The sequence below is a fragment of the Stylophora pistillata genome, chromosome 14 (assembly GCF_964205215.1).
Source record: "Stylophora pistillata chromosome 14, jaStyPist1.2, whole genome shotgun sequence".
In the NCBI taxonomy this organism is placed as follows: Eukaryota; Metazoa; Cnidaria; class Anthozoa; order Scleractinia; family Pocilloporidae; genus Stylophora; species Stylophora pistillata.
The window spans coordinates 15,580,990-15,607,683 of record NC_142532.1 but is presented as its reverse complement, the minus strand read 5'-3'; the positions used below and the strand labels follow the sequence as shown (position 1 = coordinate 15,607,683).

Here is a 26,694-nt window from a genome sequence, read left to right as displayed (position 1 = left end):
GTGAACCGGTACACCAGGACAGAACCCGTGAACTTCATCGGTCGTTGCCTTCATTCTAAAGTTATTCCCAAGGGTTTTCGCTCCAATTTTCATGCATCTTCATTCACCAAACAATACCATCACCAAATTCAGTGCGCCCAAAATTCTTTTTCACGTAACATCATGAGAATTACCATTAGAGCTATGCGCCAAAAACGTAATCACCTCACCGAACAATTCCTACATTGCCGCTCTGAACTTTCCAAAATCTGTCCAGCAGTTTTATTTTAATCTATCCGCGCCAAAATTCAGGAAACTAATTCGAAACTTTTCAATCATTTGAACCAAATTAAGGCCCAAAAACTTGACCAACTTATCGGTCCCCAAATCGCTAACCACTCATCACCAGAAAACCTCAAAACTGTAGTTACCATTCCAGAAAACCTCTCACTTTCCGATTCAGAAAAATCCGTTCTCAGTAAGGGCTTAAATTTCGTTCCCATTTCTAAAACAACGGACGAATTCTCAGTTAAACAAGACGTAGAAAAATTCCTTCGCCGCGTTCAATTAAAAGCCTTTTTTCACAACAAAGAGGGTGATTCTAACACTTCGAACAAAGACACTTTCGAAACACTTCAGACTCGAAAGTCTAAATGGACTCCCCCAGAGGGCCAATTCGCATCATTAGACTTTTTTATCAAAAAATGCCGCCACTATCTCAACAAACTCAATTTCAAACGTATTACCAAATTTTCTAATCTCTCTTCTTAAGAGTGGTCCGCTCTAAAAAGTCTTAGAAAACGCAAGGACATAGATATCAAAGCGGCTGATAAGGGCGGCTCAGTCGTTGTTTGGCGCACCGACCTCTACCAAAAAGAAGCTTTGCTGCAACTTTCTGACACCTCTTTTTATCAAAAGATCGACAAAGACCTCACTTCCAGCAATCAAAACTCCGTCAAGAATACGATCAACCAACTCATAACTAAACAAGAATTGCCGCCACAGCAAAAAATCTGATCATAACCGCTCCTAGAACCTCTCGTATTTACTTTTTACCTAAAATTCACAAATCTAACAACCCGGGTCGGCCCATTGTCTCGGCTTGCAGTTGCCCTACCGAACTTATCTCCAGCTATCTAGACAAAATTATGGCTCCCATCGTCAAAACTTTACCATCATATATTAAAGACAGCCAACACGCTCTTCAAATTTTTCGAGACTTTAATTTCCTTGGCCAAAACAAACTTCTTTTCACCATGGATATTACGTCTCTTTACACTGTCATTCCTAATGGCGAAGGCCTTCTGGCCCTTAAACATTTTTTTGATCAACGTACTGTCAAGGAACCTAAATCTGAAACACTACTACGCTTAGCCGAACTAGTGCTCACACTCAATTGTTTTTCATTCGGAAACAACTTCTTCAAACAAACCAATGGTGTAGCCATTGGCACCAAAAAGGGACCTAGCTATGCCAATCTTTTTGTAGGTTTTTTCGAAAATCAATTTTTCAGCCAATACAACGGGTCCAAACCTGAACTCTACGGTCGCTACATCGACGACTGTATCGGCGCTACCTCCTCTACCAGAGAGGAGCTCACTAAATTCATAACCGCAGTCAATTCTTTTCACCCGGCTCTGAAATATACTTGGGAAATTTCTGACAATTCTTTATCCTTTTTAGACGTCAAAGTTTCAATTGAAGGTAACGGTTTATGCACTAGTGTGTATTACAAACCTACAGACTCGCATAATTACTTGTTATATTCGTCTTCGCATCCATCTCACGTTAAGAATTCCATTCCTTTTTCTCAGTTTCTAAGACTTCGTCGTTTATGTAGTGATGACTCTGATTTCCACCACAAATCAGAGTCAATGTGCCAGTTCTTCGATAAACGTGGTTACCCTGTTTCCGTCGTTCAAGTGGGTTACCACCGCGCTCAACTTATTGATCGACACTCAGCACTACAAACGTCGCATAAGGAAGATTCCGACCGCATTCCATTCACTCTCACGTTTCACCCTCACAACCACTCAGTTAAATCCATCATTCTTAAAAAATTTAAATTACTTCAAAACGATCCAGAGACAAGCACTATCTTTTCGCAGCCTACGCTCATTTCATTCAAACGCGACAAAAACATAGGCAATTTTTTGGTCAGAAGTTCTTTTCAGACTAATGACCAACCAGGCACTTTTAAATGCGCTCGTGCACGATGCAAAACGTGTCCTTTCATTCACAACACTGATAAAATATCGGGACCTAAACGATCCATTAAGATCACCGATCACTTCACGTGCACCTCCGCCAATGTAATCTATTGCATAACTTGCACTTATTGCAAAAAGATATACATCGACGAAACAGGCAGAAGACTAGGTGACCGATTCCGAGAACACCTTCGAGACGTGGAAAGGAATGACAAGGTCACATCGAAACCAGTCGCTAGACAATTTAATTTACCTAATCACTGCAAGCAACTATGGCAATCTGCGGTCTTTCCTTGCACTTAGGTGGCACGGAAAGCCGTAAAAATCTTGAACAAAAGCTCATCTTTCAAACCGGCAGTCTAAATCCCACAGGAATCAACGAACGCTTTTCATTCCACTAATTTATTCATATTTTTCTCGCTGCCATGCTCCCACCGATAACGTAGCTCCATTTTCTGCCTTTAAAAGCACACACAACCCACAATTCCTCTATTCGCTCCGACGAAGGGCTAACGCTCGAAACGTCAGATGAAAAATATAATTGTGTGCTCTGACTCTAAAAGAACAGCTGGCTTTAATATCAGCGAAAGTAGAACAAACACCCTAAGACACAGAGCGTAAAAACAATTTGAAATGTAGGCTTGCGGCCAAAAAACCGAGAAAATGAAAATTTCTTAAAAAACCTCTCAAACTATCAGCCAAGTCAGCGTGCTATCAAAGGGTCTCAAATTCATCCCAACACCCGTGAAAAACGAATGTGAAATCCGCAGGCCAACTTTCGCGAGATTTAATAGCAAGACGAATGCACCTGCGTTACACCTTTCACGGACAAAACAGAGCTACTTGGAAAATCGTCATAACACAATTTGCAGACTGTATCTAATCCAAAAAATACGTTGTAACTCAATGAGGTCACGGCTCTAAAAGAGTTAAAAGAAACTCTGCTTTAAACCTCACCGAAGCAACACAACAATAGTCATCATGAATAAGACAGAAAAAACAAAAGAGGCCAAAGTGCAACTCAACAACTGAGTTCCCTTCAAACTTTTCAAAGCACCGATAGTAAAAAACACGCAGGAAAGGGTTAATGAGATCATTTACCAAATTCCTCGGGGCAAACACATTAATGGCTAGGAAGTGGCCTTCACAAACTCTCAATAGCCGCCTTGATACACAATCAGCCATTGTCGAAAACAATTTTTACATATCACTCGATCATTTCTTACAAAAAAGGAAAATCCCCTACGACAAGCAAAAATACAATTCGAAGGCCATAAAGCGATGGGACCACAAAAGCCACATTGGGGGTCCGTGCCGTTCTGTATTTATCTTCATTCGCATGGCAAAAATTCATCGTTTGCCGGCGCAGAACTATCCACAGAAGCCTCTGATGATTTCTGGGACAATTCATCGTCAGACAAAGTCAACATTGCGACTGACAACGAAACAGTTCTCAAAAAATTAATATGTGTGATTCTCTTAGCAGCGAACAAAGAGAGTTGTGACAAAGCAAAGCATAAGTTTGTTGAGCCTTTGACATCATGATGACGTTTCTGCTGTACAATTGCGGGCTCGGCTGGAACATGTTTTCAGCAATAGCGGACGATTTTTGGACGACTTTGAAGCGGTAAAAATTGGTCATCGAGGGTTTGTTTTGAGTTTTTAATGGCAAAAAAGGTTTTAACTTGACCCAATTCAACATACTATAAAAAATTTAGCCTAAAAGAAAATGGTCAATTTTCGTCTCAGGGGCACTTTAATCACCCATCTGTTTACTTCATACTATTCGACGCAAATTTCGAAATGGATTTAAATTTAGCGATTCAACACAACACAATCAGATCTCAACTGTCAAGTTTTACTCTCTACTGACATACTATGTAAAGACAGTTTTTCTCATTTGCAAAACTCGACGTCAGTGCTTGTTACACGAGGTGGTTCTTGAAGATGGCACCCACTTCGAAGTCGTCTAGAGCCCTGTTGTAAACGCGATATTCATCCAGAGTTCCCTTGGTTTTCCAGCCGTAGAGGTAACCGAATATAAGTGGTCTGTTGTTGTCGACGCTGCCTTGGACTGCTGAAATGTCGCGGGAATTTGATTGCTTTTGACTATTGATTTAAACGAAGACTTTCTTCTGCTGTTGGCGATCAAAGACAACTGTATAGTGAACCCACTGATCAACAAGATGATGTTGCTGAAAGCCATTGTCAAACGTGATGATACCTTGAACCACTCTGTTTTCTTTGTCTCCTATACAAACGTGAAGGCCTTTGGCATAGTAACCGTGCCCTGTTTCCCAACCGGCTACCCAGCCCGGGCGGCCTGGGATAAAATGACATCCAAGACCCTTCTGGACAGCGAAGGTTGTCAGGGGGTAGGTGACATCCAGAATCTTAATCCATCCAGTCATGGTGAAGCTTGGCACCCCCAAATTCAAGACTGGAGTATTTGAGACCGTGATGAGTCCAGTTGAGTCAAAATGGCGACCACGAGTGAACTTGGACAACTTAGGCATCGGGCTACTGGCTGATCAGTGGTTCTCATAACCTGAGTCATCAGCGACCTCGTTTCCAGTCTGTTCGTTCATGCGCCAGTGGCCAATTAGACCAGGAATGCGGTTGTTATAGCAACCCTGAACAGGGCTTCCTTGGGGGTAATATGGCTTCCACTGGTTGTTAAAGCAAAGGCTTAAAACTGTTTTACCTGCAGATGCGCGCACCATTCCCGTCCTCACCGCGGTACAAAGGTATTTTTTCAAACGTCAAGCCATCATCCTGGAATGAAGAAATCGTAGAAAATGCAAGTCTATAAAAATTGAAAATTACTTCTAGACTAAAATCTTATTGTTTAATTTCAACGTTCTATCCCCAAGATCTATGTGCAAAACACTCTGATATCAACTAAACTGTGTCACGAACAAATTTACTTGATTTTCCCATAAGAGGCTCTGCAACATTCAAATAATGCTTCCTCATTGGTGGTTAATTGGCAATCAGTTTCCCCCTTTTATTCTCTGTGTAAAGGTGTGACAGAGTTATACTCCCTATATACTACGGTGAAGACTGGTATCCCTCTGTTTCTCTTAAAAACCATGTGATTCCCCCAAAATCTTCCGAATTCATCCCCCCTTGCCACGTGCACACCCCAGACGATAGATACTGACTGAGCCGTAATCTGCCACGTGCACACCCTAGACGATAGATACTGACTGAGCCGTAACCGAACGCGTTGAACTTGAAATCAACTCTGCACCCATGGTATATGCATGATGGTTTCTAAACGTTGTTAAGAGCGTGTTTCACGAGAAGACCGGGCAGAACCGGATAGGGGCGATAAATCTCAAATCACCGATTTGGCTCAAACTTGGCACAAGTGCTAAGTATCAAGAAATTTCCCAGAGAGTATCGTTTAAACATAAACGAGGAGAGAATCTTTGAATAGCGCACGTTGAGCCCTTTTTGAGAGCTTTTTTGCAGCCATATTTGGATTATTTTGATTTTAGGGTTGGTAAAGAGGACCTGTAGGGACTTAAAGGATGTTGACACCATGAGGGCAATTTATATATTGTAGTCTCGTGAGATCCTTATTGGAATATTCATGTGAAACTTGGAACCCTTATACTAAACGTAACATTGATAATTTGGAGGCTGTTCAGCGAAGAGCTACCAGAAGGGTCACTAGGTCTGATGATGATTATGGTACTAGGCTATCTAAATTGATATTGTTGCTATTATCTGATAGGAGGTTCATTAAGGATGTTACGTTTTTGTTCAATGTAATTAATGGCCATTATGACATAGACATTTCCAATAAGCTCATACTTTGTAAGGACAGAAGCAGGGTTTATAATTTTAGGAAAAATGACACACAGGACCTTGTCCCAAATTTTAGTAGAACTAACGGTCTTAAATATAGTTTTTTTTTTTAACCGTATCGTTGTTGAATGGAATAGCTTATCTAATCACATTAGAGAATCGGATAGTATCGAAACTTCTAAACTTTTAAAAGGAATGTTTTTGAATATTTTTTTGAATATTGAAACTTTGAAACTTTTAAAAGGAATGTTTTAAGTTTTATTAAGGATAAGGATAATTAGGGCATCTATTTTCATATTTCTTTATAGTTTTTCTATACTTTAATTAGAGGGGGCATCCCTTGTATGGTGCGTCAGCGCTTTTGGTTGTCCCCTTCTCCACAATTTTTCCTTTTATGGTTTTTTTTTTAACCTTAATTGTAATTTATATTATTTGTTGTGTATTCTAGTGGAGTGAATCTGTAATAGATAAATTAATAAATAAAAATAAATTATTCTCGAGGAAACGCAGCAGTTGATGGTGAACATCAAGAGCGCATGTAGTCGAATTTTCTGACAAAAGAAATCTGGGGAGAAACTTGATACTACATGCATGTCTCTGTGGTGCCTCAGTTGCAACTTTTGGATTGATATCATTTGTTAGATAACATTATGTCAACAATGTACCAGATTCGAGTTGCTTCCGCGTTGCCTTGTTGAAATGGTAAACGCAGACAGAGCTCTTGGAAAGAGCCATCAAAATGATTGGTCTTTTAATAAGTGCAGCTTGGCAGCGTTAGAAAGTTTAAATTCTCATAGACTGTACTGAGGAATTTTACCGTGTGTAAGTAATATGAGTTATCTAATTTTATATCTATCTATCTATCTATCTATCTCCATCTATCTCCATCTATCTATCTATCTCCATCTATCTATTCATCTATGTATCTATGTATCTATCTATCTATTTATCTATGTATGTATCTATCTACCTATCTATATATTTATCTATGTATCTATCTATCCATTTATCTATCTATCTATCTATCTAACTATCTATTTATGTATCTATCTATATATCTATCTATCTATCTATCTATCTATATCTATCAATCAATCCCGATCTTGACATCAGAGAACAATCAGTTTTTTGGAAGGAATAGAAGGAGGTCAGTCGTCGCAAAGGGGAATACCGTAATAAGGAAAATTGTTTACCAATTAACTGCTAGCGACGGAAAATCCTAATAATGCAGCATAGCATAATGGTGGGATTAGGTAGATATTATGGTTATTATTGTCCAAAATCGCCCAACCCCTCTCCCTTGGCGGTAAATAATGATTGGTCCCCAAACAATTACCATCAAGAATTTTCCTATTCCATTACTGTTGTGGTACTTTGCACTTGCTAGTATCAAATAAAACTGTTAGACAGGATTTCTCTCTGAGGGGATATTTGACATAATTAAAAAATACTCACTGAAGTGGAGGTGAACTAGCTAATCACGATCAGGGGGCGCGAAAAGCACCATTCACTGGTGTGATGTATGCTAAACTAGACGCATAGCTGCGTGAACTCGGGCTTTAAATATCGCACGTCTGGAGTATTTTGCCTTCACTGCTCAACCGGACACATAAAGAGTTAATATTTGGGCGGGTTGGCCAGCCAAGCCACCGTTTATTTAACGCCAAGTCGATATGATGACAGAAGCATATTACAAATGAAGTAAACTAAATGCACCAAAGCCGGACACGAAAACCCCTAAAAACCAGTAGGTGGAAAAAACGGAGAACGTGTACCCCCGACCAAGGCAGAGGTGCCACCCTTGGGGTTTTAGGGTATCCTGTAAATGACATTTTACATAGTTACTTAAGGTACTATGCAAGTACCGCTCTAAATTTATACAAAAGACGAAAACGAAAACGAAAACGAACAGCTACGCCCGGTGAAGGCTGACCGTAGAATGTCTTGCTCTACTAACGACCTCTGCTTACAAACCAAGATCCCATAACTCTCTGCGTACCTCGAGCCACCCCCAGTCCTCCGATACGTGCCGGCAAAATATCAATTTATGCTAATTAGGATTACCACAAATTAAATTACCTTTAGGGGGCTGCATATTGCCATTGTGACTGTCGTCACGCAATTTCGTCATTGCCGGTCATGAATAAGTTTACTTGTGTTTATTTTTTTTTTTGCTGGAGTGTAATGAATGTTGTTCGGTATGCTTGGACGAATACGCTCATAAAAAAATATTCCTTCAGTTTTCTGTCCTTTCTTCTGAGACGTTTCAGAGTAGCTTCTGGTATACTACTGGGTTCTCGATCACGTCTAAATACATGGTTTTATTACCCAATTACACTTCGTAGGGTACAAATAACGCCATAGACGAGTACAAATATCACGCGGTATTTGTACTGTAGAGTAACGGTTAAACAGGTTTTCTCGCATCGCGCAAGCGAAGAATTGAATTGTAGTTACGAAAAAAAAGATGGCGGACAATTTGAATGATAGTTCTGACGACGAAGAGTCAGAATGGCTGGCAAATATATATCCAAGTTTATTAGATGAATCGAACGAAGAAAAACAGCTAGACGACCTGAAAATTTCTTATTTATTAAAGAAAAAAGAAACAGCAACACGACAACGCGCCAATTCCGTTCCGCTTCGCATACTCCTGTAACGTACTCCCCGTAAATAAATATCCGCGAAATTCGCCAGCACTGAAACAACAGTTTGGCGTGTTGGATAATAAATAACTTATTAGCCGTTTTGTTGTGTAGTATCGCTGAGTATTTTTACTCGTTATTTGTATTTTGACTCGCCCTACGGGCTCGTCAAAATACGGCACAACTCGTAAAAATACTCAGCGATACTACACAACAAAACGTATAATAAGATATATGTATTTACATGTAAACATAATATGAGATAACTCGTTTGATATAGCAGGTTTCGCTTAATTGATATTTCTCGATATAAGGTTCACTCGTAAAGGATCGCTCGTAAATTGAGCTCTCTTAAAGTTCGCGGACCGACCAGTTCCCAAAACGCTCCACAAGTTTTAGTGTGGGTCTACCGCGAACGGTTTGTGAATTTGTGTGTATATTGAGCGTAATATCCATCGAATTTCTTTCGCGTACATCAAGCAAGGAATTGTCCACGAAGGCAGCCATTGCTTTGAAACATGCGCTCTAAGGTTCATTCTACGCATGCGCTTACACTTCATGCATTCGCTGTAGTGGAACTGCGTTTTGTGACTGAACACGATAAAAACAAAAAAAATAAAACCCAAGCCGAATTTATACCTCGGGCGTTTCCTTCAGTAAGCTCGAGTAATAAGAACGACTGGATAATAATTTAATATAGGGACAAAATTAATAAATAAATAAACAATAAGATAAACTTGATGAGAATCAGTTCCTTTCACATTAGTATTTTTGTGATAGATCTCCTGTACAAAAATCTTTTCTACTGGGTCCGGTTTTCAGTCGCTTCCCACGTACAAGCTTATCAACTGACAAGAAGCTGACCATTAAGAGTTTCATATCAAACTCACGGGGTACAAATAGTCTCTTACTGAATTTCGTGACCACGCCCACTTCATCGGCGCACTCAAATCGAGTGCGATTTTTGGATGTTATATCATCTTGCCGACTCTCTGTATAAAAAGTTAACAATGTACCACCGAAATATTGAACTATAATATCATGGCTTTCCATTTTGTGTATTTTCGTACTACAAAGTAAAGTTTTTCCCTCGTCATTTTCACCTTTTCCCGAGCGGGTCCGTCAAAATTAAGAAGGCGTTCGTGGTCAAAACAAGACCGAGCAAGGAGTCTTGGGCGATTTCTCTCTTACGCAAGCGCAAATTGAAAATGTACCGCCAAAATCAAAGAGAGGAACAAATTTCCTTTGTTTTGATATGTAAATTGTCGAACAAGGAGCTAATTGAACCTCGTCAAATGGCTGGTCAAAACAGCCACACCTTCCTCCTTTTGCTCGTTTCCTGTTTTATAAGCGTGAAAGCAGTGGGAGAAGAATCGGGTAGCTCGGAAAGGGCTTCACCATCGTTTACTTACGAGATAAACAAGTAAGATTTGTAAAGTTATTTTCCGAAAGAGTCGGAATAAATACATTTTTTCAGGTTAGATTGCTGTTTTACCCTAAACGTCGTCCAATAAATTTTTGTTGCAGCCTACTAATCTGTACAATTTCGAAGGAAAATATTCAGATGCTTCACCGTCCCCGAAGGGGGTTCTGTCCTGGTGTACCGGTTCACAAGGGAATTACCATTGTTCTTTCTTTGTTTAGGAGTTATCGGTTAGCTATTGTGTATTGTTTGGTCTTTTGTATTGGCTCTTGTGAACCGGTACCCTAGGACAGAACCCCGAAGGGTCTCCACTCATCGAAGCGTGTACTGTAGCCAATGCAGTGAATTTTCAGTCTCTTGTTGGGTTTGTCAACCTCCGTGACTTCAATATCATACAATTTTGTATCTTTTCCCTGTGAAATGACCTTTTTAACAGGGGTGTATGCTGAGTATTCGTTGCAGAATCGCTTTGGTTCTCTTATCTCTCTCTTTGGCTTGTCCGCCATTTTGAAAATTTGCTCAGGAGGGCATCTGGGTTAGCGGCCACGCCAGGCTGGAACCGACAAAAACAAATGTCCATCGCAGTGGGGAAACAGTTTGATATGATTTCAATTACATCAAAGAGAAAAAAAACTAAGCCATGTTCACTTAAACACACTCCCTAAACAATTATACCTAAAAAATTTTTTAACTTAACCCACGTCTCTTATCCTGCTTAGTGCTCTAATTTGTTGTCCTTGTGAAAAATACTGAGCTAACTTAGCTCATTTCGTGACACATCCAATAATTTATGCGTTGCGTGACAGGCCGATACGATGTGACTTCCTCAAAAGCACTTCAGCTTGAAAAATCCTTCTCATAGAGATACATCATCATTTTTACATCATGGACTTTTAACTGCAGTTGTTCCTCCATCACTTTTTTCGTTAGTTCAGTCCAGCTTTCGTCATGAAAGGACACGAAAACAAAATCGTTGTTGATGAATTCACATGCACGCTTGAATTGATACAACAGATGAGCTTCATAAAAACCAGGGTCATCTGCATAAATCACCGCTTGCCAATCTAAGAACTTCGCTGTTGGCAAATAAGTTCCAAAACTAAACGATTGTGGTATGGAATCGTCGGCGCAATCTTCGGCAAAAAGTTCGTTTCTATCTTCCAAAACATGATCGATATTCGATCGGAGAGGTTCGAAAGGACACCAATTCACAACCATGACATCTCGGGGAAATAGTTTTGCTCTTCCGGTGCTAGAAAGAATAATATCGGAGAAATATTCACGCGAGCAGGATTTTATCTCGATCGCTTTTTTCATGGACGCTAATGCCTGTCTGCAGTGTTTCGTCTCAACCTCATATGCAACAAAATTCCATTCCTGGAGTTTTCTATGATACTGTAAATTCACATTCTCGTTGGTAGAAGTAAATCGCACTCGTTTTAGGTTAGGAAAGCGCTGTCTGGCATGGTTCCTTGCATATTCCCTGAGCTTTCTGTTAATGCCCTGGCCTCGAAGTTCTTGATGAATACGTTCTGCGCGACGAACATATGTTTGCTGGTCATCTACGATGAAATATGCCAACAACCCAATGAGTTTGTTGTCGCTTGAATGAGCCAGAATGACGGCCATATTGTCTTTCTGAAGCCACTTGTGAAACTTCAGCGGTAGATAGTCGTGTCCTCCATAGATTCCTTCAGAAAGTTCAATGATTTCATCGAAGTCGTAAGGTTCAGCCAAGCGGAATGTTATGGCGTCCATTGTAGAGAAGAGGTACACACGCAAATCTTGGATTAATTACGCATAAATTCCGTAATACCCCGGTAGCTATGAATACCTGAATGTTTCAGCATGACTGGAGACTGATGCCGAAATAAAGTCACGAGAGGGAGGTCACGCTAGCTTGGTGGCTCTAAGTAGTAGTAGTAGTAGTAGAAACTTTATTAAAGTGTCAAAAACCGTCTAGCCAGAGAACAAATCCCCTACTAATTTGGGGACACCAATTAGGGGAGAATATACAAACTAAATACAGTAGTAGATAAAATATCTATAGTTAACTTATTAAGAGATTTATAGTAAAAACACACAGAAGTCAAAATGAACAAAGGCTACAGCCTGCGCAGCCATCATCTAAAAGTTCACTTATATTGAGTTGGCGTATCTTGCTTTTAAACGACGTTAGGGTTGTGACGTCCCTGATACTCTTGGGTAGTTTGTCCATAGCTTAGGCCCTAAATATCTAATAGAGTGCTTGCCATAGGTGACTGTCTCATACCTAGGTATAGAGAAATCTGCTTGCCGCAGATTGTAATTACTATTTGGTTTTTTAAAGATGTTACTTATATATGCAGGGCACAGTTTATGCCTTACTTTATACATAAGTATGCACAGATCCTGTAAGCGACTATTTAGTAGTGTTGGCAGATCTGCCTTCTCTAATAGTTGTTCATAACTAGAATTATTATCCTTGAAAACCGCTCTAAGTCCTCTTCCTTGTAGTCTTTCAAGCTTTCGAGTGTCACTCGCTTTACAAAAATGCCACATGGAAAGCACGAAAGCGAAGTCGCAAGAGAGAGGTCACACTAGCTTGGTGGCTGTAAAAATAAACGTGGTCAAGTACTTTTAACTGAGTGGAATGTTTTAATATCCATATAGTGGTCTATTACTCATTCACCTGTTGCAATAACAAGAATCACAATTGAATGATATGCGGTGTTTTATTTTTCCTTCGGACAAGAGGCCCGGAAGCAAGCTAAAACTCTGTCGCTGAGCAGACAAAAAGTTTAAAGAGACGAGGTACACACGCAAACTCAGGATTACTCGCTAAAATTCAACGAATCGTTTTTCTTTAGCGTAACTGTCTCGCTATGCGTTGAAAAGGGCGCGAGTCACGTGACCGCTGCATCTTGCCGTCACGCAACGGAAATTTGTTGAGACTCCTTGGAGGAAATATTTTGTCCAGGGCTCAAACGTATGTGCGTGTGCAAATTAATTAAAGTGGTGTTTAAGGATTTCAGTAAAAAATTTGTCACAAAAAAAGTTACAGTCAACCCCAACATGCAACAAGCAAGTTCTTCACGGCGTTTTTAAAGCGTATGACGCTTTTTGGTAAAGTTAGTAAGCAACAGTAATAGTAATAGTAATCAAAGTTTAATGTCTTTACGTGGGGCATGGTTACCCATATTGCCCGAGCCAGAGGCTCATGTATGAAAGGCAAGACAACAACCCACCCATACCGCCCTAGGGGAGGACATCCATCACACAGTAACCTCGTGCGTGGGAAATTAACGTCTCCTACCCCTAACCAGGAGACGGCACCTCCATTTATTCGTCCCTATCCAAGAAGACTAGAATATCTAAACCATTACTTGATGTTATAGAAAGGCAGCATATTCTTCTCGATTATTTTAAGACCTTGAGTGTTGGTCCAGCCGGGGCTCGAACACTCGACCTCCCGCACATCAGTCCAGCGCTCTATCCATTGAGCTAACTGGGAGGCGGTTAATGGTTAAAAACAGAAGGGTAAATCAATAAGGCATTCGTACATCAATGAGCTTTGTGTTTTAAAAGTCCTAAGTTTTTCTTTTCCCTGATTTTGTTTGCAGATGTCTACGAATGAATCAATTTTTCTTCACTCATTTTGCATGGCAGAGGTTGTCCCTAACAATTTCTTATGGCACGCGGTCGGCCAGGTGCAGGAATGATCTCCTCGCGCATTCCCGGCGTTTAACCGTATCAGTGAGTTGGCCTAGTCGCCCCGCGATAAACTTCCTTTACCAAGGCTTCATTTCTCGCGAGATTTTTTCGGTGGTTTTAAGAATTGAAAAACATAGAATATATAAATAAAAGATAAAATTGAAAGTGACGTTACTGTGGGCACAGTTTTGATACTCACCTTCTCCGTAATAAATTTCAATTTTTTTGTATTTCATAATTCATTCAACATTGGCATCAAAATTGGGAAGAAGCGAGTAAGTAAATGCAGAATGCAGTGGAATAAATAATGCAAATCTCTAGAGAACGGGATCATAAATTTTCCTGACATGATTAATTCATCAAATTCCGCCTACAGTTGAGAAATGAAATGGACTGTAGCTGCAGACAAAAGCTCCTTCAGAGAACTTGACAACTCCATCGAATGCGCCAAGCGCACCAAGGCGGAATGCTCAAAACAGCATTTTCTGTTTCTCACGATAATTTAAGGCTACGGGTGGTTTACTCGCAACTCTTTACCGGTTTGAATTTCAACACAGAATATTTAGCGAATATTCTCGAAAAGCCACAACTCGAATTGAGCAATGATCTGAATTATAAACATACACCTTGAAAATGTACCATGTCAGACTTTGAGTTTTTTCCCTCGGCCTGCCAGATTTATGAATGTTCACTATTGTAAGTGAATGTGGCGAGAACATTTGTATTCTGTTCGATGGGCAAGTGTAGTTTTAGCCAAGGAGAAAATTGAGTCAGATTGATATCTAGAAGAGGATTTAGGTAGTTGTTGTACTGTTGCTAACTGTCTGTGGTAAGTTTTTCATAGAGGCGCTAATGTATTTTAACGACGTCCTTTCGAAAAGCAAAATAAGATTTCAAGTTATGAAGACACTATACGGACAATAACACATTTAAGAGCGAAACCTTTCTCAGTCCGTGAAAGAAACAATAACAAAGATGAATTTTAACGACCTTCGGTACGTGAGGAAAGAAAAATACAAAAATAACGTTTCATCAATAACGATGAAACTGAATATTTTAGCTAGCTTCAGCTGGCGACATGCAATTCATCATTTATTTATTGGGTATTCAACGCCACTTCATTTATGCAATTACTGAAAATTCTTTCCCAACAACAAAATAAATTAGAAATCTGAACTGAAAGCTTTCTCTCGCGGTGCTTTCGTTGCAAATTGCTAATGCTGAAGGAAGGACGAAAAAAAGTTTTCCTCTTGAATAAATAATGTCATCTATGCTAACATACGGTAACCATAAAAGTATGACAACAAGTAAATATTTTCTTATTGAAATTCCTAAACAGTAGCTTGAGTTGAACCCAAACAATATTTGTCTTCTGCAAGCTAATGAAAACCGCAAAATTCGTTTGACGTCGAACAGTAATCGTGTTACAATCACAACATGAAGTTAACCCTACAAGCCTGAATAGAAGTGCAGTTCAGTAGAAAATTTAACAGTAAGGAGGTATTGAAACACATGAATAACTTTGCATGTCGGAAAACAAAAGTAAGACGGAAAAAAACAAAAACTTTTTTTTTTACTGATGCATTTGCTATGACCTTTGTAAATCTAAATTTAAGCTAAGTTTAAGTCTCTATAAAGAAGACTGAGACTGTTTTGGCATTCGGTTAATCGGATCTGAGTCGTAACAATTTCAGTTATAATAATTGTCTAGTTCTAGTGTTTTTGTTACATATTTCTTCACGCTTAATTTCATTGCAGAATAAAAGCTTTTTCTAGATTTCAGTGACGTTCTGTTGCACTAAATCCAACTCGTATATATTTAATTTCCTATCGCTAATATTATCAGACACTTTCAGATGCATTTTGTCTTCCATCAAACTCCTTCCCTGAGCGCTTAAACTTTCACCCATTACTGATGAAACGAAGATGAAACGAGTTTTGATAGATTTGCAAGCAAGTCTGAATTGAAACATCAAATGTTCTTTGTACAGGCTCGCGTCTCTACTGTAGATGTAGGTTGTCCAGTGGATATACTCAACTCTTTGAGCGATACCGCCGAAGCTGAACGATTTGGGCGAGGAGTTGGCTGTATTCTTCTCTGTACAAAATGTGAGATTCTCAAACTCTTGCACGATGTGTTCAAAGTTTGAACTACAAGGTTCAACGGGAACTCGGTCGTACAGAAGAATATTGTCTGGAAACAATTGTTCTACCAAGTGACTAGAAAACAAAACATTTGAAATGTAATCTTTAGTACAAGTGACAATCTCAGTTGATTCTTCATTCCATGTTTGAGATTCACGGTATTCTTCCTCTTCGATGTCATAGGACAAGACCTCAAACTGGAGAATTTTCTTCAATTTCAAACTCTCACTAAACTTGCTATATTTTGACACGAAACGCATTCGCTCAACAGTTGGGAAACTAAAGCGTACGTATTCATCCAGTGCATCGGAGAGCTTTTGACTGATTCCTTGCTTGCGGAACTCTGGAAGGACGCGCCCAGCTCTTCTAATGTACGTTTTCCCGTCATCGATGATATAAGCGGCTCTTGAACCAACTACTCTGTTACCGAAAAGAACCAACATGATTGCCATGTTTTCCATCTTCATCCACTTGTGAAATTCAATGGGAAGATAGTCGTGCCCTTCATAAATTCCTTTGGATAAACTTACAATTTCATCAAAATCACTTAGCCTCGCCAGGCGAAAACTGAGCTCTTCCATATCAAGTTCGTTTGGCGTGACTAAGATACTTCAAAAGTTCGGGCAATAAATATTTTTCCAAGAGTAGAACCCTGTGGCATTTCTAACGATTGGGCCAACGAAAGACCACAAGAGGTAAACAATAGCCTTTTACTGATTTGCTGTTCAAAGGGACTGTTGTTACCGAGACAAAACGGTGAAAATTTTTGTTTGAATTTTAAACATTATTGACTTTGCAATGTTATGATGCTATGCAGTTTTTGCGCGGTTGGTGTGAAGTAAGCGGGCTTTGAAAGATCTTTCCAAAATTCACATTTCTTTCTTTCTTTTTTTTTTTCTTCTTTACCTTCGTATGTGTGTTTGTGTGCAGAAATGACCAGGTTTGCTATGGGCAATGACAACTCTGAGAACCATCTTGGTTTGGCTCACTCTCGCGATATACATTCCGGTTTTAATGAACTAAAGTTCTCGTTTGCTTTTTATATTGTCAGTATGTTTACACTTCAAAACTTCATTCTTATTGTGGTAAGTTCAAACTATCATATTTTCCACGACTAGAATAGCGTTTAATAAGTTAACGAAAACGTACTGTATTTTCTCTTGCTAAACGAAAAATTTATGAATAAAAATGAGCTCCCAAGTAAAATTTGTGTTGGGCGTTAACGTTTGCGAGCGAATTTAAGGTGCATCGCGATGGAAGACCGTCAATACTTTAACTGTAAGAGAGATGTTTGGAAAACTTACTCATTTGAGAGATATATAAAGTTAGCGAAAGTATTTGAAATAAAAGCTTTCTTCTTCAAAAGATTAAGATCAGTAAACAAGCCCCTTAGCGAAAGCCATTCTTATATGAAAATACATCTCTAAACTTATAAAAGTGGTTTGTTCAATTTTCTAGAAATACACTTTGAAAACCTGGCTAGGATAATCGGAAGGGATTTCAAAATATTGCAAAATAGGTGTTGACATCAGATATGCTTTTGTTTTTCGCTTTCCTCGGTACAGTGTTACTACGATGTCATCATGATTTATGGTATATAAGCCTTTAAATTATGTCAAACGCAGTGGATGGAAGAACTTTTACAAGGTCTAACAAAGAGACAAAAGGGTACAGAAAGGTAACTTTCAGAGAGCTGTAAAATGATTGTTATCGCGTTCTCGAGAAAGGAAGTTTTCCACAGACGTGAATTATTCAAGTCCGCATAGCGAGGTGGGGATGAGCTCTGAAGAGTATTCTAAGCTTCCCTGAAGATTCTATCTGTACTCAGTGTTTTATTGATGGACATTTTAAATTTTAAGATAAGGCGATATTTAAATCTTAGATTTTGTTTTGCTTTTGAATGTGTTTGATTGTAGATTCTTGCCAAACGCTTTCGAAGCGTAATTTAAGCACAATTTAAATAGCAAAATCCAAAATAAGATCAGTCAGATTTTTTCAGGTCTTTTTTATCCAATGTATTGAAACTGTTTTTCACGCCAATAGAGCAGGAAACTATATTTTCAAGTTCGATTTTCTCCCTCTTTCTCTTTGTCTATTTATCTGACCCTTGGCTAGATGCGTTTATCATAATTCATAGATGTACACAATGCAAAATTCATAAGTCTTCATTTGAATACATTCGAGAGATTGTGACGCTTTACGGATAATATCGATCACCTTTCTTTATTATTAATGCGAAACGTCTTCTATAATTCATTTCTATCGAGAAAAAAATATATTTTTATCGATTCGTCTAAGTGCCAAACATTAATAGCAAAGACGTTTTTGTGATAAATCTCCCGGCAATGACGAGAAGGGGGGAGGAGGCAGTCGGTGTATCTCTGGTCATTGGTTTTAGCTTTTCTACTCACTTCCACCGGGTAGGGCAGGCTATCAAAACCCGTGGGATTACAAACATCAGGGATATTTGATCTCGTAAAGGGTATATTCTAAAGGAAAATGAATCACCGCTGGATGAAACCTTTGTATGATATGTTCATTCATTTTTAAGATGATGTCCAAGCTCATTTGTTTTCTTGCTGGCTATAGCTTGATTATGCAAGATACGGGTTAATTAAGTACTAGTCATTATTTTTTAATTATCGCCAGGGAGGGGAGGGGTCAGAGAATTTTGGGTGCGATCATATGATTTTTTAGGGAGAACAGAGGGTGGATCAATGGTCATCAAAAGAGTATAGAGAGGACACTAAAAAAACGTACTTGACAATGAGAGGGATCGTAAGAGTCTAGCGGGGTGGGGGGGTGGGGGTATTTTATGGGTATATTCCATTATCAATTGTGATACAACCAAAATCATCTGACGCTCACTCCCCACCCCCCCCCACCCCCCCCCCCCAGCATAAATACTGACTGGTGCCTTACCTATATGCTACTACAGTAGCATATAGGTTACAAGAAGCTTTTTGTTGCTGTTCCGTTCAACATCTTCAAGATATCAATCAAGAGAGCAACAATTTGAACGTTCAAGCACTAGAAACATCAAGGAACGAAAGAAATGAAATGAGCCGGTTTATGGGATGTAACTGGTGCTACTACTTCTTAGATTTAAATTTGAAATGTGGCCTCAGGTTCGGGGCCTCGGGTCTAGGGGTTAGTTCATTGGTTAATGTGCGGTGTTCTTTGGCGAGACGCTTAACGATCCAAAACATCTCCGGCTCGCAACCAGCGGAGTCAAATTTAGTACCCTACGGCCGGTTGAGGCTTAACACAAAAATGTTCATGTCTTGTTCAATGATGGCGCTTTACTGTTGGTGACTCACAAATCAAGTTATTGGATTAGCTAGCCGTACTGAAATATAAAACTGCACGACTGGGAAACTTGTTTCTAGTAGTAGAATTTCGGCACAACCATCGCACAACCTTTACTCATGCCTAATCCCACTGCTTATTGTAAAAAGCAGTGAAAACCCTTTCGCAGCTGTTTTTCGTGCCGAAAAGTGCGAAATGCACGGATCCTCGCTCTCGCACCTTATTTCGGCACCAGTTTACACTCATGGGAACGTTAATAGATCAACAATCACTTGTGATCCTGAAAATCATCTCAGTCTATAATAAACGCCATTACATTCCACCTCAGGCAGAGCCTCACGACCAAATGAATCAGCGTTATTGTATTTTTAAAGGCTAACCAAATTGCACGAGCCCTTGGATTAAGTGCAATTTGTAGTCTTTGAATAATTTACGAGTGCTGATTCATTCCAAATGTTGCGAGAAAAATAACGTGATTATTTGTTATCATTACATGACTCGGGCAGTCAGAGGGCCAATAACTAAAATCAACCAATCAAAATGCTCTATTGCCGGTCCGATATTCTCTAAGTATTGGACCGGGCACTGTCCCGAATGGTCCCGAATGGTCCCGAATGGTCCCGAATGATACCACACTTGTGTCCCTTTGAACTTCAGTCGTATAATAAATCTCTTATTAACCAAGCTTGCTCGGGACCGTACTGGAAGAATATCGGTCCTCGGTCCTTTTTGTACGGACCTCGTTGCGCTCGGTCCGTACTGTCAAGACCTCGGGTCGATATTCTCCCAGACGGCCCTCGCGCTTGGTTAATAATATATATTTAATATACATGCAAAAAGAGAAAATTTAGTATTTCTGAGCAACCAACTTTTTGAATTTTGACAACTATTAGCAACTTTTTGGCATTCCAGCGAGCAACTTTCCAGCATTGGGACAGGGCTCGCAATAGGCGTATAAGAGGGATGGGACGAGCGACGAGAGCCCTCGTAGACAGCAGACTTCACGCAAGCTCGCTTCCCTCTTGAAACCTGTGGGCCTCGCCGCTCGTGTCACAGGGAGAGCCGCATGACGTTCCGAGCGTTAGTTTGTCGTCATATCCGCTCCGATAAAGGGTTCGAATCGTCAGCTTTAGAAAGTATCAGCTAATTTGAAAATGCTAAATTATCTTATAATACCCTGGACTGGAAAGCATCTGAGGGGTTGAATGTCGTGTGTATCTGCGTGTCATTAGCATAGAAATGATACCTCATACCGTGACGTTTGATGACATCTGCGATCGGGGCTGTGTACGTAGAGTACAAAATCGGTTCTAACACAGAACCCTGTGGAACACCCGTAGGCCAGCTTCTGCTTAGATGAACAATCATTCGCCACTCTGACATATTGGAACCGATTTGAAAGATATGAGCGCATCCAGGCCAGTACATTTCCCTTTATCCCTTTATTTCCTTATCAACTAAATGTCGAACCATTCTCGAGGCACTTGAGGAGCATCAAATTATCTCTCACATATATTCGTCGTTCTCCAAGGCAAGGTTACAGCCGACAAATCACGTGTTGATTAGCTCTCAAAGCCTAAGAGCAGGCTCTTACCTCTATCAAGGCCTCGAGATTTTAGCCAGCAGACAAAGTAACTGTGCGATAGGTTGTGCGAGAGGCCTGGGAAGAAAGACGAGAGCCTCGCTCGCACTTTACGCAGACTTGCATCACTTACCGTCTCTAGATACGCAGCCCTAGATTGCTCGTGTCTCGGCGCTAATAAGAGCCTTCTCGTAGACTAATGGTCACGCACTGTTGTGCGTAATGTAAATTACCCCGGTATCCCAAGCGAATAGACTGCAAACGCAGACAAAAAAGTCCTTTACTCAGCTTGTTGTGATCAAAAGAAATTTTACAAATCGTCTGTGGCTTAGCGTGGTCAGGACTCTTATCGACAAAGAAGTTTACCCTGGTGGATAGAGCATTCATCCATCCTCAAATTTTCCTCATGCGGCGGTACAATTTGAATTTAGAGAAGCGACTAAGAGATACTGCTGTTGTATTCGATAACGTATTTAAATTGACAGAGCAAAAAAAAAAAACACCAAATATAGAATAGGAGCTGGATCACTTTCATTCATCTTGCAGCTGAAAATTGAAGGGTCGTCATACTCAGTCTGTGTTAATCTTCGCTTTGTGTACCCACTCTTGTTGTATTTCGGATAATTGTCTTTATTTCATACATGCACAGATTTACACTGTGAAATACTATCGTTTCTGTTTTAACGAACGATATCGTTTCAGTCGCTCGCTTTCAATCTTTAAAATGTGTCGGTCAGTGAGAAAAAAATCTCAGTATGTATGAAATAAAAACATCATACTATGGAAAGAATTGCGCTCACTTGTTATTTTATTATTTATTTATTTATTTACTTTTTGATGCATCGCACTTTGTGAATAAAAATCGTTCGTGCGCACTTTCCATGGAATAACCCCTATTTCTTGTTTGGTGTTTGAGAAAAAAAATTTACGACTTCTATCTATTTCAGGGTAATTTTCCACAAACAAAGGGCGACTTTCCCTTCGAATACAGAAGTTAGTTACCCCACACCGTAGCATTAAGGTGAGGTGGAAGAGAAAGGAGACATAGGACCCTCTTTCTCGATATTCTTTGTGTTAATGTAAATTACGGTGAAGACAAAATATGAAATGGATTACCCAATTCAGGCCCAGAAGATTATTAATTAGCCTGGTTTGCCCCTACGATTCAAATGCAAAACACGCTCACACTTTGAAAGCAAACCCAGGGAAGGTAAGATGAGCAGGCGCAGTGGAAGTGTTGTCCCAAGATGGCGGACGAGGCTGTGACTTTGGCCACAACAAGTCTACGTTTCCTTACTTTTTGAAACAGACTGCATAGGGATCAGTCATTATTGACCACTGAGGGAGGAAGGGGGAGGGGAAGGTCGGGAGATCGAGGGTCGAAGGGGGGGAACAGAGGGGGGATCAGAAATATGGCTCAAATTGTCCACCAGTTTTTTTTTTTTTTTTTTACTTACTTTTTCTTACTCTTTAACTTAAATCCAATTCTTCGTGAGAAGAAAACCTGTGTAACCGGTTCTCTAGAGTACAAATACCGCGTAAAATTTGTACTCGTTTATGGCGTTATTTGTACTCTACAGAGTGTAGTTGAATAATAAATAGTTAAATCCAGTTAGCTGTCTTAAAGACTTTTATTAATTCTCATTCTAACAAAACTTCGTTCAAGTATCTCTAGGATAGAAAACTTAAGTATAATTTTTTTCTTACAGCCGATCTGGAACAATTTGCAATTAAATATGTATTGCGATGTTTCCTCTAAACCATGGTTCAAAAAATGTTAGCTTTTTAATTCTAAACCAAGTAGATATCTAAAAACCTCGCGTTTGACTAATTTTTCATTGTGACGTCTCGATCTAATACCCAGACGCGATCTACTCAACTATTTGTTGCGATGGTAAAAAGCTCTCTAAGCATATAATAAAAATTAGCATATGCCACACAAGTAAATACTATTAAGTATTGGCTACCTCGTAAGCTAGCTCTTTGGTGATTCGCCCAAAAACCGTTTACCTGCCAGAATCATTTTTCCCTTAAATTTGATTTGAGGCTCAAAATGTATCATTTGTATCAAAATGTATTATTTTTTTCATTTGTTTAACCATTTTATGAACACATTTCCGAGAAACGGAAATCGAAATGATCAATTTTGCTGTGGCGGTTTTATTTACTCAAATATCTGAATACGATGGTTGGCTCTATCAGCGACAACAATTTGCCCAGTAGAAAGAACTGACAGACAATTTGGATTATTGAAATCTCCTAATTCGCCACCTGCAGTTCCAAACTTACTGAGAAACTTTCCATTAACTTCAAACACTTGTACCCTATGATTACCAATTTCACAAATCATAAGGTGTCCTGACCTGTTCGCTAACAAACATCCTGGATGAGAAAACTCCCCGTTCCCTCTACCCTTTTTTCCAAACTTGTACTGAAAGTTACCATTCCTGTCATAAACTTTAATACAATGGTCATTATTGTCCGACACTATGAGATATGTATCGTACCGGACACAGTGGATAGGATAAGTAAAAGACCCCCGTCCACCTATCTTCATTAGAAACGTACCATCAGAAGAAAAGATCTTAATCATTTTGTTACCCGTATCGGCAACAATGATGTTTCCATCAATATCTACCGATAAACCCCAAGGATAACTGAGCTGACTATCAAGGTTTCCCTCTTCACCAAAACTGCCCACGTACCGACCCTCCCCACTAAAAATCTGGATTCTGTGGTTTTGCTGGTCTGCCACGAAAATATTCCCATTGCTATGAAATGCTATTCCACTTGGAGAATCAAATTCGCCCGCTTTGCTACCCTTCCTACCGAACGATCTTAAGCAATTTCCATTCATGTCAAAAATTTGGACTCTGTGGTTCTCCAAATCAGTTACAGCTATTTCATCCCTGGTATTCACTGCCACCCCACAAGGATAATGAAACGTGCCCACAGAAGAACCTTTTCTCCCGAAAGACGAGACAGCTCTGAACTGAAATCGCTTTACTTTTAAACTAAAAGGGCTGTTTTGAACATGTTCACCGTTTACCTTCACTGCTACTCTAAACCTTCCGCAATCGCTGGGAGAATAGCTGATCTTATAGAGTCCATCTTTATGGTCATTCACTTGCACTTCCGTCACGTACTCTCGTCTATGTTTGTCCCTGATCTCCACCGTTACATGGTCATTTTTATCATAACACTGTCTTCCGTTGGTGTCTTTTGTGGTCAGAGTAAACTGCGCCATATAGTGAACAATTGCTTCATCGAGTCCTTTGCCTTCAGCAACTGACTGGCTTGCTTTCGTTTGGTGTAATAATCGCAAACATCCAATTCCTTCGTCTTCAACATTGTTCAACAGCTTTTGGTTCTCCACAAAAGCTAAATTAGTAGACTTTTTCAGGTCGAGGTCCACTAGTTGGTTTTGATCATCTCGCTGACATATTGTTTCTATTGATTTCATCAGTTGAACGACTTCAGCGTTTGTACTTCGTATCAAAAGTTTATCAGCTTTTTCCAACGATGATTGAATTGATTTTATTTGACGTTCAAGCTCCGTTTTCTGCACTGCAAGAGTTTCGAGCGATTTTCTCGTTACTTTCTCCACAGTCTCAAAAATGGCTTGTTTCTTCGCTTCAACAGTTGCAAACAAATTGTCCACAAATTTCTGTACTTCTCGCTTCAAGTCTTCTCCTTTTTTCATCAGTTTCGCGTGATTTTCATCGAGTTGAACGACAATGTTTATATTTACTTGTAAATTACGCCTCAGAGTTTCAATTAGTGATTTCATTTTGAGTTTTTGCCTTTCCGCCTCTTCCTCCAAGTGCACTAAAACGTGACCCGCATGATCTAACAAAACACAGCTTTGGCAAGCTGCCGTTGCACAACTCTTGCAAAAGTATTTCAGCTCTTCTTTTTCGTGCCGCTGTTTCGAGCAGTACATGGGTCGTTTCATCATATCCTCAAGGTCCTTGTTATGAAAATCTTTAAGCGCCAGAACACGGTGATCTTTGTTATTTCGCATGATGTTATGTCCAGTGACGCATTCTCGGCAATAAAATATGCAACATTGGAAACAATAAGATGTCTCGGAGCTTTTCTTGTCACAATTTCCACACTGTACTTGACTGCTTTTACACTCTTTGATGACTAACACATCAATCAGGTCGTTCAGGTAAAAACTGGTTGGTAGATCTTTCAGATCGCCACTTTCTGGCACTTTGCTAAGAGCTTGGCATTCCGGACATCTGATTGTATCTCGGCCATGGCTTGTTCTGTGCCAGTGCTTCAAGCATTGCAAGCAGAAGCTGTGTAAACATTGGAGCTGTTTTGGATCTCTGTATATGTCAGTACACACAGGACAAGACACTTCTTCACGAAGATCTTGGGGCAACGTTTTGATGTCCATTATCTTCGTGAGAAGCGAGCGAGGAGAGCGACCATGTATTTTGCAGAAATCAGGTTGAAACAATGAAGCCTTGTGATATTCCTTTTTTAGTTTTTCCTAGAATCAGTTGTTAATTGTCATCATCGATTTAGCTCTTTGAACAAATCACAAAACGAAACCGAGATTTGTTTGTCTCAGACCCTGTCATTCGATTGTGATCTCGACGTTTAATATTGAAACGTAACCCTAGTTAAACCAAAACACAAATCTGTACATCTATTATTATCTACGTTTTATCTACAACCTATAAACAACAGCGATGATCAAATATCACGCACAACGCAAAAAATTTATTTCTAGCTTTTCTTGACTTGCTGAGGAAAATAGAGAGTTAATAGAGGGAATTCTGATTTAAGCTACAAGTCAGCGAAACAAGCTTCCTCAAATTTCTTCAAATTTCTTCCTTTTGTGTGTTGTTATTATCGTTCTCCGTCGCTCTTGTACGTGATAAATCACCAAGGATGGGCCGATACCGATACCAAATATTCGATACCAGAGATACCGAGGTCGGGTCGAAATATAACGATTCAAGCGAAGAGTATCGATTCTTTCGATACTGCACGTGACCTACCTGCACTTTAATCTCCCGCGACTAACCGCTGACAAGTAGACTCCGGGCTCGAGATCGTGCATGTGCGCTGTTGTGTGCATTATAGGATTACCGCGGTGTACCGATCGAAGTAACGGCTTCTTCCACTCGCTAATACAACATTTCCTTGTGAAATAGGACCCGAATTAATTAATTGCAAATGCAAAGTCACTCTACATGCTCTATACAACAGCAACAAAATCACAACTCACAACAATCCAGGCATTACAAGGCGGATATCTGGAGTAACAAAAATGAGATGCAAACTATTATGCCCGCTTACCAAAGAAAAACCTCAAGCGAGAAAAGCACTGAAAAAGTTTAAACCAGTTCTAAAGTATGGCGCATCTGCATGGTCCTGTATGCCAGGGAGTCTCTGGTGTATCGAGTATTGAAGCACAGGATCCATCATAAGTCGGGCATTCGTGTTTGGTTATTATTAGTGACCCGTGCAGGGACTGGTAACCTTTCATTGTGTGCCTCGTTATCAGGAACACAAGTGAAAGTTGCATATTGCTTGATATCCTAAGTACAAAGATTGTACCATTACAGCTCTTCTTCATTTTCTCGGGGAAATTAATAATGAGTCTCAATAAATTGAAAATTTTTGACTTGTTTAAATGTCTTGTTGATGGTACTTTAGAGAACTGAACAGAAAACCGTGCGTGAGTGCCTTCATTTAGTCAATCAGATCACGTGACTTAATAGTTATTTCAATGACGTCACAGTATCGGTATCGGTATTGATATCGAAGAAAAAAGCAAATATCGTACTCGGTATCGTATCGATTCAAAGAAGCCGTATCGGCCCATCCTTATAAATCACAAAGCTTAGAAGTTTCATTTGGGATGGCTCG

General features: G+C 39.7%; 3 protein-coding genes and 1 pseudogene across 3 annotated transcripts; all 4 read right to left on the bottom strand.

Moving 5' to 3' along the window:
* Positions 1-4,038: 4,038 nt before the first annotated feature.
* Positions 4,039-5,446, bottom strand: LOC148716767 (uncharacterized; annotated as a pseudogene).
* A 3,132-nt stretch (positions 5,447-8,578) lies between these two features.
* LOC111344602 (histidine N-acetyltransferase-like) lies at positions 8,579-11,958 on the bottom strand. The gene has a single exon (XM_022951846.2). It carries the CDS (start codon positions 11,829-11,831, stop codon positions 10,911-10,913), a length of 921 nt encoding a protein of 306 aa, XP_022807581.2. The 5' UTR covers positions 11,832-11,958; the 3' UTR covers positions 8,579-10,910.
* Positions 11,959-14,845: 2,887 nt separating this feature from the next.
* LOC111344603 (histidine N-acetyltransferase-like) lies at positions 14,846-16,534 on the bottom strand. Its single transcript, XM_022951847.2, has one exon. The coding sequence runs from the start codon at positions 16,490-16,492 to the stop codon at positions 15,539-15,541; it is 954 nt and encodes a 317-aa protein (XP_022807582.2). The 5' UTR covers positions 16,493-16,534; the 3' UTR covers positions 14,846-15,538.
* A 5,511-nt stretch (positions 16,535-22,045) lies between these two features.
* On the bottom strand, positions 22,046-26,202 carry LOC148716766 (E3 ubiquitin-protein ligase TRIM45-like). The gene has a single exon (XM_088745872.1). It carries the CDS (start codon positions 25,208-25,210, stop codon positions 22,967-22,969), a length of 2,244 nt encoding a protein of 747 aa, XP_088601998.1. The 5' UTR covers positions 25,211-26,202; the 3' UTR covers positions 22,046-22,966.
* Between the last annotated feature and the right edge of the window lie 492 nt (positions 26,203-26,694).

Excerpts from the sequence above, each read along its gene's own strand:
- LOC111344602 (XM_022951846.2), bottom strand. The coding sequence starts at position 11,831 with ATGGACGCCATAACATTCCGCTTGGCTGAACCTTACGACTTCGATGAA.
- LOC111344603 (XM_022951847.2), bottom strand. The coding sequence starts at position 16,492 with ATGGAAGAGCTCAGTTTTCGCCTGGCGAGGCTAAGTGATTTTGATGAA.
- LOC148716766 (XM_088745872.1), bottom strand. The coding sequence starts at position 25,210 with ATGGACATCAAAACGTTGCCCCAAGATCTTCGTGAAGAAGTGTCTTGT.